We start from the raw sequence: 16676 nt of genomic DNA, 5'->3' as shown, positions 1-16676 counted from the left end.
CCTCAGTGGTTTTGGAGTCCAAGAAAATAAAATCTGCCACTGCTTCCACTTTTTTCCCCTTCAATTTGCCATGAAGTGATAGGGCCAGATGCCATGATCTTAGCTTTTTAAATTATGAGTTTCAAGCCAGCTCTTTCACTCTCCTCTTTCACCTTCATCAAGAGGCTTTTTAGTTCCTCTTTTGCTTTCTGCCATTAGAGTGGTATCATCTGCATATCTGCATGTCTCCTGGCACTCTTGATTCCAGCTTGTGATTCATACAGCCTGGCATTTCACATGATATACCATTTATGGGGTTCTCCAGGCAAGACTACTAGCGTGGCTTGCCATTTCCTCTTCCAGTGGACCACGTTTTGTGGAACACTTCACTATGACCCATCTATCTTGGTGGTTCTGCATGGTGTGGCTCATAGCTTCACTGAGTTATGCAAGCCCCTTTGCCACAACAAGGCTGTGATCCATGAAGGGGATATGTTAGCCAGAAGAGTCTAATAAAATTCTAGTTTGCATTTTGAATCTTCAAATGCCTTGATATTATTCTCAAAGGAATATTTTCATATTAGCTTGTTAGGTTAAATTACCAGCAAACTGCTATGTAAACTAGGAAAAAAAGAAGGGTGTTGTTATATACTAAGGTTACACCATTACTGTGATACATAGTCCATCAGATTCTCATAAGGTTCCAATCAGAGGGCTTACAGTGGATTATTTACATGCTACTTGATCAGTAGAATCTTTTAGACATTTAATATTGCTAAGAACTCTGGTAACTTAATTAAAAAGCATATGATGTATGTATTTCTCCTCCCCAGAACCCACCACAGGTGAAGAATTATTACTACTAGGAGCACTAACGTTGCTTTGCATAAATAACCGACCTTGTTCTGCTCGCCTGCTGTGCAGCAAAGCCAGTTTACTGGTGAAGGAAAATAGTGTTTATTTGTAGGGCCCCAAGCAAGGAGTATAGGCAGCTCACGGTCAAAATACCTGAACTCCCCAACAGCTTTCAGGGAAAGGCTTTTAAAGGCAACGTTTGAAGTGATGGTTGCAGGGGGATGGCTTTCCTCTCATTGGTTGGTGGTGAGGTGACAGGGTAGTGTTTCAGAATCTTATTTATTAACTTTCTGGTTCCAACCAGTCTGGATCTAGTGCTTCTGCTCAGCATGAGGTTGCCATCTTCTACCCGGGTGAGGGTCTGTTTCAGTTCCTACAGAACAACTTAAAGATACGCGTCAGATTGTTATATATATATAATCCCTTGAGAAGGAACTAAGACTCTTTTATTTTTTATTGCTGAACTATCGGAGAAGGCAATGGCACCCCACTCCAGTACTCTTACCTGGAAAATCCCATGGACGGAGGAGCCTGGTAGGCTGCAGTCCATGGGGTCACGAAGAGTTGGACACGACTGAGCAACTTCACTTTCACTTTTCACTTTCATGCATTGGAGAAGGAAATGGCAACCCACTCCAGTGTTCTTGCCTGGAGAATCCCAGGGACAGAGGAGCCTGGTGGGCTGCCGTCTATGGGGTCGCACAGAGTCGGACACGACTGAAGTGACTTAGCAGCAGCATCTTTTCTTGACTACTTGCTTTTCCTTTGTTTCTGCATTCCCTCCCTTTCCTAATTAATAACTGATTGAATCGGTTCTTTGGAACACAGTGAAGGCCTAGGAAGCTAAAGATTTTTTTCTTTAAAAGAAAAGGGAGACACAGAGGGCTTCTGTACCCAGGAGGGCCCTGCAGAGTCATGCTCCATTTCAGTAGTGACTACTACAGTTTCCTTTAAAGGACCCCCTTCACATGGCTACTGCTTAACCTCTCCATCTCTCCTCTTTCCAGTCTCCTGCCCTCACTGTGCTACAGCCATGCTGCAGCCTTAAACATAATATGCTCTCTGTTTGGGATATACCTCTTCTGCACCTGGATAATTCCTACACATCCTTTAGGACTACCTCAGGAATCAGCCCCTCAAGGAAGTCTCCCCCGATTTCTTGATCCACATTAGGACTCATAGCATCCTACCCACCACTCTTCAGCTTTCATCTGGAATTGTTTGTTTACTGTCTATTTGCCAGCTAGAATGTATGCCTAAAAGTAAGGATCCTGTGTTTTTATTTACTTCTGTGTCCCTTATGCTTAGCACATAGTTGACACTGAATGAGTACTGGCTATGGGTAGAGAAAAGCAAATTAGCAGGGCATCCTAGGAAATTTCCCCAGGTTGCTACCACCTTTATTTACCCTCCTTTGCCCCAACTGTAATAGGATATGTAACGACAAGCATTTCTATTAATCACCAATGCTTTCTTGGGGACGGCACTGCATTTGCTTAGAAGAAATACTGAGTTAGTAGATATATGGTTAAGAACATAGACTCTCAGGATAGATTTCCTGGTTCTGAATCATGGCTCTGCCACTTGATGGCAAAAAACCTTGGGCAAGTTACCTAACTTCTCTAGGTACTGGTTTCATCATGTGTAAAATGTGGGGTGGAGGTGGGGGAGGGAATAATAGTACCTACCTTAGAGGGTTGATTTGAGGGTTATATGAATTAACACACATAGAGGAGTTTATCAGAGAAGGAAATGGCAACCCACTCCAGCACTCTTGCCTGGAAAATCCCATGGATGGAGGAGCCTGGTAGGCTGCAGTCCATGGGGTCGCGAAGAGTTGGACACGACTGAGCAACTTCACTTTAACTTTTCACTTTCATGCATTGGAGAAGGAAGTGGCAACCCACTCCAGTGTTCTTGCCTGGAGAATCCCAGGGACAGAGGCCTGGTAGGCTGCCGTCTATGGAGTTGCATAGAGTCGGACACGACTGAAGCGACTTAGTAGCAGCAGCAGCAGCAGAGGAGTTTATAATTACTGGCACATACAAACACTTAGTAAGTGCTAGTTGGCATTACTACTGTTAATAATATAATATAATATAATATAATATAATATATTAATTATATTCCCCATCAGGGGGAAGAGGTAATCTCGAGGAAGCAAAGTTGATCCTCAAATTCTGCTTGTTGGGAGAGTGGTCCTATTTACTCTTCTTCTTGTTGTTCAGTCGTTCAGCCCCGTCTGACTCGTTGGGACCCCATGGACTGTAGCATGCCAGACTTCTCTGTCCTTCACTATCTCCCAGAGTTTGCTCAAACTCATGTCCATTGAGTTGATGATGCCATCAACCATCTCTGTTGGATCTTATTCACTCTGGGCTTTCTGTTTTGTGTGATATTGGATAAAGTTGCTGGATCCAAGTTAATTTACTGTGTCAGTGAGAAATGAGATGCCTTTGATATTGGCAGGAGAGGGAGGCAAGATTCATTTGTACATTCAACAAATATTTACTGAATGTCTATATTGTGCTAGATATAAAGGGAAGTAAGATAGTCACAGCCGTTACAGAACTCTCAAAAATCAAGAAGAGAAAAGCTAGAGAGCCTGGGTAGTGAGATGGGGATGGGGAGGGTGGGCAAGGTGGAGAGGGACCAGATCACTTCCTCTCCAGTGTGTGTGGCACAAAAGAGGAGGATTTTGAGAGAAGAGAAACACTCACACAGGATTTTAAAGCACCTGCTACAAGATATGTCATGTAAATCCTCCCCTCTACCCCCTGCAAAATCTTCAGTCACGTTTTCATTGCTCATGAGAGAGAGCCTGAAGAAGACAGCAGATATCTGGGTTAAGGCTACTGGGGGGAAGATGCTATAGGCAAAAAAGCCCTTCCTTACTCTTGCATGCTACCAGTGAGGAAACTTACTGTGCATACAATATTTAATGATTACAAGTGATACCCCCATGCACAGCATAATACAAGACTCTTTAAAATAAACGGTATCAATTACAATCATGTTAACTGAAGAGAAGAGCCATTATTGAAGGTAGGAAATTCAGGACTCTGTGGAAGAAGCAGCCGTATCTAAAGCTGGGACTCAGATATGACTATCAACCAGCCCCTTTGTGGTTAGTCAAACTGGTGATTCCTCAGCACTGTAACTTTTTTATAAACTTCTGCTTATGATGATGCAGACCTTCTTAAACATAAACATCCAAATGTTTCAGTGTAGGGAAGGAAGGGGTCTACTATTACCTCATCCTTCTTTGACTTCCAGCTTTTCAATTTTACATATTACTATCTTTTTAAATAACAATATAAATAAATTTGACACACATATAGGTATATATTCAGCAGCCTAAGAAGTAATCAGCCATCAACCCAAATAAAACAAACCTATAAATTTGCCTGAATTTCCAAGCATGAAATAAATAAAGCTCTGTTGGAATTTACCTACACAAATTGAGACTTTGAGGGGAAGAGAGAAATAAACTAGTCTTTTTCTCTTATTTGTTTACTGTATAAACCCTAGGATTTCTGCATCTTATAAGATGACAATGGATTTAAAAGATTTATGGTTGTTTATTAACATTCTCAAAGCAGTATGCAAATTCACATCACCTTGGGTATACTTTGCTCCAAAGTTATGAGTAAAAATGGAAGCATTTTGCCATTAAAAAGGCTAAAATAAATGAATTCAAATGGTTGTCTTTGAATAGGATTTTCCTTTAAACCATTAATAGGAAAATGAAGAGATCTTGAGTGGTCAAGCATGAAATGTAAATGAGAGTAGTTTTCATGTTTAGGCCTTATCAGCTGATGGCAACTGATGTTAAAATTTAAATTTGATGATGCAGAAAATGACCTTATAATTTGCAGTATCATGAAAGAATGCAGTTTGTGCCCAGATTTTTTGACAGTAGTATTGAAACCATGATTTTTTAAGTAACATTTTCAAATGACAAGGTCAGTGAAAAAATTAGACATTCTGAATTAAGTGGAGTCAGAAAAAGAACTTGTCTGTGTGTTCATTTATGGGACCATATTTTTTAAATCAAAAATTAAGATACAGGCTGTTAGAGCAAAGCAAAGACAAACCCAGATCTCTTTAAACGGATTGAAATAACAGTGACATTCTTAAAGGGTCAAATAATACAGGAAACATATACTTCTGCCCTCTTAAGATGAGTAATATATTTCTTCAAAGCAGGAAAAAACTTTACAAACATCTTTCAGCTTTCCAGTGTGTAATCAGCCTCAGAATGGCAACCATTTCCTATTGTCAGGTAGCTAGTGAGAAATGCAAAGTACACCTGCAACCAGTGGCTCAGGAAGTTCAAGATGGACACCAGGCCTTGGCTCTCACTTCTACCATTCTGTTACCAGAAACAGAAAACTTCAGAGAAAGGACAATTAAAAATACACACATTTTAGCCAGGTATTAACCATAACTACCCCCTTAAAGGTAATGATTAATCCTATGATGACAAGTTGTTTTGTTTTTTTTCTTTCTTTCTTTCTTTCTTTTTGGGACCTAAGCAGGGGGGAAAAAAGACCTCAGGGTGTCACAAATTTCTATCAAACAAGAAAACGAATTAGCTTAGCAGTCTTGGGAAAACTATGAAGTTGTGGCAGCTTTGCAGATGTCCCAAGATTTGGGTTGCTTTACAGGAATAACTAAATTCATGGCACAATTAAGTACTGGCTCAAGCTCATGCTAAAATGTCCTAAGTCCCTTTTACTTTAAATCATTCCAAGTATGCTGTTCTTTGGAAGCCATCAACTGCAGTATGCCACTTCCAGAGATGCATACCTATACCAGCAAGACTTAAAAAATGGGAATTACTCTAAAGGCACACCCTTGAGCAACCATCACACTGCACTGAGCTCCTGAGAATATTCTGGAAGCATCACTGTGAACAGTTGCTTCTCTGTAGGGGAGAAAAGTGAAATTAAGCAGAAGCAGCAGCTTCTGTATGGAGAAACACGGTTTGATACTTGGAATCCTTTTCTACTGCAACAGGTTTACCAACAGCTACGTTCCTCTGGAGTTTTGAGTATGTGGATCCTTGAGTATCACTCCGCCTTTTTTTTTTTTTTTTTTTTGAAATTACGAAATACCTTCTGTATACCGTACGGCGGGAAGAGAAAGTTTGTAAATTAAATGCCTAAGACTGCAGCTAACCCAGATGATACACATGCAATAGCATTACTTGAAGAACTTATTCAACCCAATCCTTTGCATCTTGTTAACCAAGGCACAGAACCTTTCCAAATTTTGCACCAAAAAAAAAAAAAGAGAGAATGTAAGGGTCTTGCTGCAGCTCCTGGGACGCACTGAACACCACCTTGTTACAAGTGTATCCAAAGTTCCCAGCACCGGGGACTTGGGGAAAATGCTTCTGTTACACTATCCCTGAAGCTTTCAGAGGAGACGGTTGTGCTATGAATGCAGACCTTACAGAGCAGGCCAGCAAGATGCTTCGTACCCCCAAGTGCTCGCGGTGCCGGAACCATGGCTTCCTGGTACCAGTCAAGGGCCACGCGGGCAAGTGCCGCTGGAAGCAGTGCACCTGTAAGAAGTGCTACTTGATCACTGAGCGCCAGAGGATCATGGCTGCACAAAAGATGCTCAAGAAGCAGGCCTCTGGAGAGGAGCAGGAGGTGGCCCTGTGCACACAGGGACCCCAGCTGGCCTCCGGGGGCGCGGCCGCCAACCCAGGCCCAAGCTTCTGCCCGCTGCCTCCGCTTGTCCCTTTGGGAGACGCGCAGCCGGGCCCTTCGGGCCAAGCGGCCGCCTGCTTCCCTGAGAGGCCCCCATGCGTCCGGAGCCCCAACCCGAGTGCCTTCCAGCTGGTTCTGGGCAGCCACAACGGTGGCCACGTGGGCCTGAGGGAACAAGCAGCCAGGGCCAGGCCCAGTTCTCCGGAGCCCCAGCTGGCAGCGGAGGCCGCCAGCCGGGGCAACCCCAGCTGCCTGGAGCTGCTCAGGCCGCCGCGGCCTGTGCCCAGCCGGCCGTTCACCAACTTCAGTAAGATTCTCAGGGCCCCGAGCCTTTGTCCCGCTGTTGGTTCCTCTCCGGGTTGCCGCCTCCCCGCTTCCCCGACTCTGGCGTCCCACGCCAGCCGCGGGTATGGGCCCTTGGGGTGGGGGTGGGAAGATGCTTTCTAGAGGGAATCTTGCTTTGGGATACCTTTTTCTGAGTAGGCATTTGGGTTTGGTGCCTTTTTGCAAGAAGGTAAAAAGAGAAAGGAATGGGTGGTTCTGAGGGGGTAATTTTTAAAAACATTTAGCTGTAGTCTCTGCTTTTCCATTCTGGGAGAAAAAAAAAATGGCCGCGAAAAAAAAAATGGCCGCAAAAAAAAAATGGCCCCCAGGCCGCTTAGCTGAGGCTCCTCCTCCCAAAAGAGAGGATCTCGGGAGAGTGGCCATATTGCGCTTGCGCACCTCTTCCCACCCCATTCTGGTGCTGGAGGCTCCTCCCCCAGAACGTCCTCGTAGGTGGGCCAGTGTCTTATGACTGCGCCTGCGTCCCTCCGCCCACCCCTCCCCCATCTTTTGTGCCCTAGACAGCTTGCTCCTCAGCCGTGCGCTGGCCCAATGGGTGTGTATGTGCATTCTTCCCACCTGTTTCCCAGGCATGGATGGGAATGAGACCTCTTTTCTGCTCCCTACAAGACAATAGTTTATTGAGACGTTGCTGTTTTTTCTCTCCTCCCTCCACATGCATAAATTACATTGTTCCCTAGGTATTGTAACTTTCACTATTATAATTTCAAGTCACATGTAGGTTTGAGATTTTTTAAAAACGGCTCATTTGGGGTGCAGACACATGTTTCCTTGGTTTTCTCTACGGCAGTGTGGTAGAAAGAGCGCAAGTCTGAGTCAGGACGCTGAGGGGCTGCTCACTTGGTAATCTTAGGCAAGCTCCTTCCTTCTGTGACAGCCTCTGCCCTCTGTAGGCTAAGGGGATTGGCCTGATGCTCTCCGAAGGCCAGTTCTGCCTTCTGGGACGTTCTAGGAAAATACAGGTCCCTAGAGAACTAGATGAGGAAGACAGATCTGAAAAGCAGTTTTAGGAGAAGGATACCTTTCTACGGATATGGAGCCTTTCTTTGTTCCATCGACTGAGCACTGTGTGCCCAGCACTAGTGATGAAAAGGTGAGGGAGGGTGAGTCAGATTTCTTGCCTTCGAGGATCTTGTCCTTGTGAAAGAAAAGGACAGCACAGATTGGTATATCGAGAACTCTAATAACCAGTGGTTTAGCTGTGGTTTGAAGGAAGATCAGGAGCTGACACTGAGGATTCAAGAAGGCAAAATGGGGTTAGGAGAAAAAGCCTTCCATGCAGAGGGGACAGCATCTGCAGAGGCCCCGAGGTGGAGGAGGAAGAAGGCACTACTAGTTATCAGACAGTGAGGCTGGAGTGAAGGCAGGAACCCAGCCTGCGTGGGCTTCATGGCTGGGCCAAGGACTTCTGCTGAGGCCAATAGAACATGGTTGAGGGTTTAAAAAGCAGGGAGGATCAAAAGCATAATGGATGTGGGAGTTGTCTGTGAATGGATATGAGTGTTTGTTTATACTGCTACCTTCAGACAACATGGTGCCCTTTTTTCTGGCTTCATGTATTTTTAACACTTCCCTCATTGCGTGTCTTTTCAGGGCTCCCTCTGAGCATCAACTCAGATTCTGTGGTGGGGTCTGAGTGCCTGGAGAGAGAACCTCCCAAGCCGTACCCCAGCTGCTCCAGCATAGATCCCAGCTGCCGTTTTCCTCTGGGCTACCAGGATGCGTCCCCAAGTGTGGGGATCCCTCTGCAGCAGAGGTTCCAGCACCTGTCCTATAGCCAGTACCAGGGAGGAGGCTCGGTGAGTCCCATTCCTGATATTTTCGAAGTTCCTATTTCAGCTGCCCTGGCTGCTTTAACAGACTTTCTCCCAGGCAGCCAGCCATTGTGCTCACTCTGTACCAGGACATGGGCAGTGGGTGGAAGGATACAGCATAGACCTTGTATGCTGTGCACCTCTGGGAATGCACATGTGAACAAGTTGGCCTGGGCTGTGGCGTGGGCTAAGAGACTCTGGGAGCTCAGGCAAAAAGGAATGCAGACACATCTCAGATAAACCTGGGGAACAGCCACACGGGAACCTGAGTGACCACCAGCCTTGATCCATGGAATGCCAGTCAATACTAGGTACCAGATAGGAAATAGCTCTTTCCTGGAGCCACACATTTGAGGGCAGAGTCAGGAGCAAACAAAGGTCCCCTGCTGCAAAAGTATGACCCACTTGAGACGGCAGAGGGCTTTCAAGAGGATAGGGCTTAAGCTTAGTCATGAAAAATATGGAGACTTCCCCCAAACACTGGTCACCTTAGGAGATATTTGTTGGAAAAAAATGGGTGAAATTTAATCATTTTATAAGGTCAGTGACCAGTTACTAACTGGTATGCTCTTTGAGCCTAGAGTTTTGAGTTCTGGAAGCTCTGGATATATGAGTCGTGTGAGATGTGGGTCAGGTGACCAGCTTTTGCAGCATTGGTTGCCAGCTTCTTCCATCCTTCTCCCTTTTGGCAACCCCAGAGGGCCATCAGAACTGCAGAATAGCGAGAGGCCTGGGTGACCAGTCCTGACTTTGGCCCATAAGGCTGGACCTGTCAGGGAGTTGACTGAGATGCAGCTCACGTTCAGGGAGGTGTAGACTGCTGTTACTTTTACTTTCTTCCTTAGCTACAAGCCTAACCCTGTGTGTTACAGAGATGCTGCCTTGGGTGGAGGGTAGAGAAGAGTGAGTAGAGAGCAGGCTGCTTTGGTCTAATGTGGAAAGTAAGAGAAGGGACCAAAGCTTGACGTTAATGTACTGAAGTCATGCACTGCTTCTGCTTCTCTGCAGCAGCATCTCCGCTGATCCAGATATTCTAGTTTTATTCAGAAATCATTTTCCATTCATTCAAGGGGGAAAAGTTTGAACACCACTGGTCTTGATAATTTCCAGGGTGCCTACTGGCCCTTATGTAAGCCCTCGAGGTACATGTTATTTCCTCTTTGCAGAGCAGAGGAAGAACGCTCAGAGGAGTAACGGATTTGTCCAGGGTCACGAAAGTGGGGAGCAAGGGATGGGATTCAGATTACTCAACTGGTCAGTGACAGAGTCAGGACAGAGGTCTAGAACAAACATGACCCTGACTCTTACCATCCCACTGTCCTGCCTGAAATTGAGGGTGGGGTGCTGGCCACCCCATTGCAGCCCAGGGAGAACACGGCATCTCTAGCCTCCACACAAAGAGAGGGGTCTTGGCCAAATGGAGCACACACCCACCGTCTGCTCGCACAGAAGCCTGGGGCCTGGCGTCCAGGGCAGGGCTCTGATTGACAGGCCTGCCAGACGGCCTTTGTTAGGAGTGTGATCTCAGTTGGTTTATCTGGGCCTGAGCTGCCACCACCAGCCCCAGGCAGGAGCTGTGATCCAGGGAGAGACTTGGCTGAGCAGCTTGGAATTAAAGACTAATAATCCCCCTTCCTACCCCCTTCACGTCTGGATAGGGGATCACCCATTCATTTATGAAGCTGTTTCAAACCCAAGAGCCTATGAGTTGCTTCATCCTTGTCCTGCTGCCCCTGCCCAGCCTCCCAAATACTCCCTGAGCCACCTTCTGTTCCTGTCCTGTCCCACCTGCTGCTTCTGTGCTCCCTCTTTTCTCTTCCCACAAAAGAGCACAGGCCTGGAATCAGACAGACCTAGAGACCAATCCTACCTTTGCTGTTTACTCTCCACATGGCCTGGGCATGTCACCGAACCTCTGAGGACCTTGCTCAGGTTCTTAGTCTTTAGCATGGGGGTAAGAGTTTTATATCCTCAGGCTGTTGATAGATTCTAGCCGTAAGGTATGGATGCATATAAAGTGTCTGGTCTGTGACATGGTGGGTACTCAAAAGTGGGCTTTCTTCCCTTCCTTGTGGTCAAATTAAGTTAGGAAGTGCTGGGTTAACGTAAGCAGATTTAATAGGCTCATGTGTAAGTCATCGATGTGGGGGCAGTTTTCAGGGCTTCTCAAACTCCCTGGACAAAAAACACTTCTAAGAGCACTTAAAAATACCTTGTGGGACACTGGATTTCTTTGGCATACAGCCTGTGAAGTGCTGCTCTGGAGTACCTGGATGGAAGAGTAAATAATAAGACTTGCCCTGAAATTTATGATTTTCTATTACATTCATGTCTTTCTCAGACTGAGAAATTTATGATTTTCTATTACATTCATGTCTTTCTCAGACTGAGCTGTGAGCTCTGAGCTGTGTGGTCATCACCCCTCCACTTCCCGTTCTTCCCGACATCTTGGAGTCCTGTGGTATGGGGTTAGCTTTCACCTTCTGAAGAAGGAACATAAACACAAAAGGGCTGAAGCCACTTTTCCTGAGGTCACCTAGCTCCCCTTGCCTCAGTAACAGCTGCACTGTACTGTCTGGTTAGAATGAGGAGCCCACAGGCCCAGTGATGCTGGAGTCTTAAGTCATCCCATGTGCCAGAGGTGGGATCCCAAGTAGGTGGATGCTTTCAGACCCTTCTCCAGTGCAGAGCAGAGGAGTCAGGCCGACTTGGGATTCTGTTCTGCCTCTGCCACTCCCCAGCTCTGGCCTGGGCCTGTACCTTCGTCTCACTGATGCTGGTTTTTGTCACTACGGTGAGGAAGGTTAATAGACCCTCCCTCCTAGGGTCGCAAGGATAGAATGAGGCTGTAGACATGCTCAAATGCAGTTGCTTCCCAGGCTTCTCTGTGTTGTGTTTGTGCTCCTCCTCACCTTCAATCAGCTGGCAGGTGTTTGCTGAACACCCTGTTCTGGGTATCCTGTGCTCCACTGTCTGGGCTGCAGAGATGAATCGCCGCCACGGGAGCCCCCATTCAGGGGCATGAGTGTGGGATCGGCCCCCTGGCTCACCCTCTGCCCTCTGACTGTCTGCTGTGTGTGCCCCGCAGGTGACGGAACCCGTGGGAGACCTCCGGCAGAGCTACTACCCGCCGCTGGGGCAAGCGCCGCAGCCTCAGTTCCTCCCACCCGGCTTCCTCTCTGCGCTCCAGGTCCTCCTGCCGCCGCTGCCCCCGCCGCCTTCAGCAACCTTCTCGCTGACCATCCTGTCTGACACGGACAAGGAGAACACCGGTGAGTGAGGCCCCATCTTCCAGCTGCCGAGGGACACAGGAGGACTCTGGAGGACGGGGGTCCTACTATGAAGTGGACATGGAGGGAAGGGAAATGGAGAACAGGATTTTCAATGTCCTGGGCCCTGGGGAAACTCCTTCCTGGCACCCCTCTCTAAATTCCATACATGAGCATCTAGGGGAGGTGAGTCCCCATTCTCAGGTGAGGAAACTGTGATAGAACCCTGAGAGGGTCTCACATATGTACATGGTGCAGCTCGGATTTCAGCAGAAGTCTCTGTCTGGCTCCAGCTTCAATGCTAATTTCCTCACCTTAACAGTTCCTGTGGGCAAAGACGTGGAGGATGGCACGCATGTGGTGCCAAAAGACCAGAGGTGCCAGGCCTCTCTGGCTGGGGAAATAGCATGTGCTGAGCCTGTCTGGGGCTTGCTCAGGCCACTCCGGCCTTCATAGCTCGGTCACTGGTGCACCGGGTGATCTTGGGCACTCACACCCTCCTTTGGGCCTCAGTCTTCTCACCTGTAAAGTGGGCCCTGTCACAGGGTTACTGTGAGGGTTTTCTTTTGAGGGCCCTTGAAGCTTTAAAAGTTCTAGGGTTTTTTTCCCCCTTTCAGTCCTCCCCTGAGGCTCCTTAAGAAAAGAAACCGAGGCCTGTTGTATGTCTGATGCCTAGATCTGTTAACCGGGGAAGTGGTACAGTGTGACTTGAAATACGATGGCCCTGGTGCTGCACAGCCTGGGTATAATAAGTCCTGGCTCCAGCACTTGCCCACGGTGTGACCTCGGGCAAGTTCATTCACTCCTTGGTGCTTCAGTTTCAGTATCTGCAAGAGCAAACTAATTAAGGGTCCCTTCCCTCATGAGGCCATCCTGAGGATTAAACAAAACCTACAATGATGAAGGCATTGGTAAAAGATCGTTCTCACTGTTGTCCCTAATCCCCATGCCAACCATGATGCTGCATGGTAGGCACCATCTAATGGACAGAAGGAGATGCTGAGGCTCAGAGCTGGGAGTAGCTCGCTTCCTGCCACCTAGCTTGTGACAAGCAGAGCTGGAGTCTGAACTTGAGTCTATGTCCTCTGGCCAGGGCTAGAATCCCAGTCTCCTGACTCCTAGCAAATTAAAAGTAGGAATGGGAATAACTAATTCTCCATAGGGACTGGCAATGATGATGATGCCTTGTAGAAAACTTATGTGTGAAAACAGGTGATTTCCCCTCTTTCTCAGTCCAGCCCCTCTTCTCTGTCCTTCACAGATGGCCAGGATGTGAAGGGGCCGAGCGAGCCCAGCCAGCCATCGTCCCAGGAGGAGTCCAACTAGGCCCAGGCCCTCAGGCCGGCAGCGTGGGGCCTTGGTGGGGGTCGGGGGGGGAGGCGCTTGCAGCAATGATTTTCTTGTCTCTATTCAGTGATATGTAGGGAGGAAGGGTAGTGATAAGCGCAAGATGGCAGTTGATTCCCATTTCAAGATAGGAGGATAGAGTGTGGTTGCTAAGGTTCTCTCAAGCCTGAGACACAGGGCCTTGAAAAGGAACTCAGAGGTGAAGTCACCAGGGCGTGGCCAGAGCTCTGAGATGTGGGAGACTGGCGGGAGCTCACATTTCGGAATGAATTTAGCCAGCTCTGTGTTGATTGCTGTTAATCAGATTCACCCCTAGAGGCGGCCTTTGATTTCCTCAGGTCCTTCTCCAGGACGGAGGCACTGTCCTCCTTAGCCTCTGCTTCTGCCGCCTCTGTCTGGTCCCCAGCAGGAGGCAGCACAGACATCAGGCGTCCAGCACATCCAAGTGGATAGCGGGAGCAGCCAGGACCAGGGTGCTAGACAGGTTCTGCTACATCCTTTCTTACTGCTCTGTCCCCCAGGGTCAGCCTGGGCCCCTTCTCTAGGGGCTTTACTATCAAATATAAGCATTTTAGCCTCTGAGGTTGCTTCACTTTTTCCCCATGAAGTTTAAGCCATTATGGCATCATTTCTGGTTAAAAAAAAAAAACTAATAAAGTTTGACTATTTCATGTTTTTAAAATGATTGCTAGCTTTAGAAATTAAGCTTTTTGTAAGTTCTCATGCAGTTCTCAGAGAATAGGATGGTGCTTCCAGATTACCTGTGGAATCAGTTTCTTCTCTGGGGACAGTTGACATTTGAAATAAAATGAACAGTGGAAATCCTTGTGGAAGGTGTATGCTTTCTTTAACTCTCTGGGAAATGCAACCTCGGGAATGGGAGGCGGTGGCTGGGATTCATGGCCTGTCAAGCCTGCTCTTTCTATGCACTTAGGCAAGACTTTCCCTTTATCTCAGTTATCAACTGAGAGGCTTGGGCAAAGCTGGCAGGTTTTTTACTATCAGTATTGTTGTTGTTATTCTTTTTCTATGGTTTAAAAAATTTTTAATTTATTTTTAATTGAAGGATAATTACAATACTGTGTTGTTTCTGCTATACATCAACGTCGATCAGCCATAGGCATACATATGTCCCCTCCCTCTTGAGCCTCCCTCCCACCTCCCTGTTATTATTTTAAGCAGTAGAGATCTTTTAAGGAAATCTGATGCAGACACATGAAATGTAAAGATTTTCTCTAGTTTCTCTTCCCCAGCTCCTTGCATGGTCCCTGCAGAGTGACATGGTTTTAAAAAACCAGAACTTGATCCCATTTTGTTGTTTAGAGTCCTGGTTCTCTTTCCTTGTTTTCACTTTCTCTGTCATTTAAAACACATCCTGCATCTCTGCTGGACTCAGAGCCTGGCACTCAGCTCTGCCCATGAGAAGCATGGAATCTGGTGTGGCAAACCGTCCAGTGGGATTGCTATGGGACAGAGAGAGGTCGAGGGGCTGTGGGTGGGGGAAAGGGTCAGAGAAAGCCTTCTGGAGAAGTTTGGGTTTTGACCGCGTCTTCAAGGGAAGAATGAGTTAGATTAAGGTAGGCACCCCCAGCAGCAGGGTGAGAAAGGGTAAGAGACCTGGAGTGAAGGATTCGAGGGTGAGGGACAGTGTTCTGTTTTGTCTGGAAAGGACTGGCACCTAGGAGAATAGACTGAGCGGCCTCCTGCCTTGCCTGTGGGCCCAGCATCTTAGGACAGATGGCGGGAAGAACACTGAGAAGTGACAGTCTAACTGTCCTCTCCACATCAGTGTGGTGACTAGGGGGTTGAGGGCCTGGGCCTGCCCTGTTGGGAGGTATTGGAGCAGATACGGTCATAGGAACTTTTAAGTTCCTGCTTTATACACAGTGTTTCAGCAGAGCAGAACCTGGCGTACTGAGGCCTGCAGGTGTCAGCACTGGTCTTAGTCTGGACCCGAGGATGCAGTGATTTTGGACTAGCCTGGCTTTGAGGCTGAAGTTATTAGCCATCCCACTGCTGGGCCTGCCCCTGGGTCCACAGGGCCTCAGGAATCCCAGGAGCATGGGAGAAGACACAGCTTCTGATTCCACTTGGCCTTGTTCACCCTGCCCTCACTGGACCCTGACCTTCTGAGGGTATGGCCAGATGGGGCTGGATCAGTGACCATAATTTTTCATCATTCTCCTTTATCTTAGAGCCCATGCTTTGAAAGATTTTTCAACCAAACTTCATTCATCTGTAAAGCTGTTTTCCCATTTCTGATCAACACATGTAAGCATGAGGCCAGTCTGTGATCACATGGACTTCACAGCATTCCAGACCATGCTTAATGAGCCTGGAGTGGCGGGGGTGGGGGTGGGGGGGTGGGATGAGGTGGGAAGCTCCGTCCTGCGGAGAACAGCAGTGTCCCCTTTGTCCTGTAGGAATCCATGTCCACAGGACTCCTGGAAGGGGAGGGTTGCTCAGTTCTTCTGTAGGCCTGTGAACTGATGAATCTCAGAGACCAGTCAGCATCTTTTACTGCAGCCTTGAAGGTGCCTGTTGGGGTAGGGTGGGGCCCTGCTAGACTCCCTTCCCCTTAAATGAACCCCAAGTGCTGAGAGCCTGACTGTCCTTTCCTGTATGACTCTCACCATAGTTACTTACAGAGCCCTGGTGGGCTCTGTGGACCCCTGCTCCCTGTAGCCTTTCCAGTCAATTTAATCCATGCTCCCTGAGTGCCCTGCTCCTCCAGGCAGTCCTTCAGCATCTTCAACATGACCATTTAAACACCAGATCTGCTTATGTTGCTGCCCTGCTCACATTATCTTACACGGCTCCCTACTGCTCTGAAGATCAACATTCTCAGCACAGCCTGTCTGCCCACCTCTCCAGCTTCTCCACTGGCTAGCTAGTTCCTGTAGGGGTGGAGTCAGCCAGGCCCATGTAGAAAAAGACTGGAATCAGAGAGACCGTCGGCCAGGGACAGCATTGCTCAATCTAAGTGACCAAGACTTGGTTATGAGTTGGGAGAACAGGGTGGAAGGCAGCTGGCAGCATTTCATGAAGCCGGGTGCACCGGCAGGGAGCCGCCTGTAGAGGGCGCGTGGAAGCCAGGCCACCGCGAGGGCGGGGCCTGTTGCTTAGCGACCAACCTCCGCAGGAGCAGGAGCGTCCATCGCTGCGCTTCTGCAAGCGCGGCTGAAGGAATAGGCTTAAAGCGCTCCCCAGAGACCTGGGATCTCTCTGGGAAATCAAAACGATGAGTCTCTAGACTGGGCTGTGATCATCAACCTCTCAGCTATCACCTCTGCACCACCCTGCTGGTCAAATAGATGCTCTACTATCTTTGTCTTCATACAGTA

At 47.7% G+C, this 16676-nt stretch overlaps 1 protein-coding gene across 1 annotated transcript; it reads left to right on the top strand.

The window, feature by feature from the left end:
• Positions 1-5877: 5877 nt before the first annotated feature.
• Positions 5878-14148, top strand: DMRTB1 (DMRT like family B with proline rich C-terminal 1). Its single transcript, XM_055587117.1, has 5 exons — positions 5878-6985; positions 7242-7330; positions 8496-8701; positions 11805-11988; positions 13247-14148. The coding sequence occupies exons 1-5, from the start codon at positions 6279-6281 to the stop codon at positions 13309-13311; spliced, it is 1251 nt and encodes a 416-aa protein (XP_055443092.1). The 5' UTR covers positions 5878-6278; the 3' UTR covers positions 13312-14148.
• The last annotated feature ends 2528 nt before the right edge of the window (positions 14149-16676 follow it).

The sequence above is a fragment of the Bubalus kerabau genome, chromosome 6 (genome assembly GCF_029407905.1).
Source record: "Bubalus kerabau isolate K-KA32 ecotype Philippines breed swamp buffalo chromosome 6, PCC_UOA_SB_1v2, whole genome shotgun sequence".
In the NCBI taxonomy this organism is placed as follows: Eukaryota; Metazoa; Chordata; class Mammalia; order Artiodactyla; family Bovidae; genus Bubalus; species Bubalus kerabau.
Note: the sequence above shows the minus strand (reverse complement) of the source record. Positions and strands in the feature narration are given on the sequence as shown.

Excerpts from the sequence above, each read along its gene's own strand:
- DMRTB1 (XM_055587117.1), top strand. The coding sequence starts at position 6,279 with ATGAATGCAGACCTTACAGAGCAGGCCAGCAAGATGCTTCGTACCCCC. Across the intron at positions 6,986-7,241 it reads TATGGGCCCTTGGGGTGGGG|AGAGGATCTCGGGAGAGTGG; the intron begins GTGGGAAGATGC and ends TCCTCCCAAAAG. Across the intron at positions 7,331-8,495 it reads TCCTCCCCCAGAACGTCCTC|GGCTCCCTCTGAGCATCAAC; the intron begins GTAGGTGGGCCA and ends GTGTCTTTTCAG.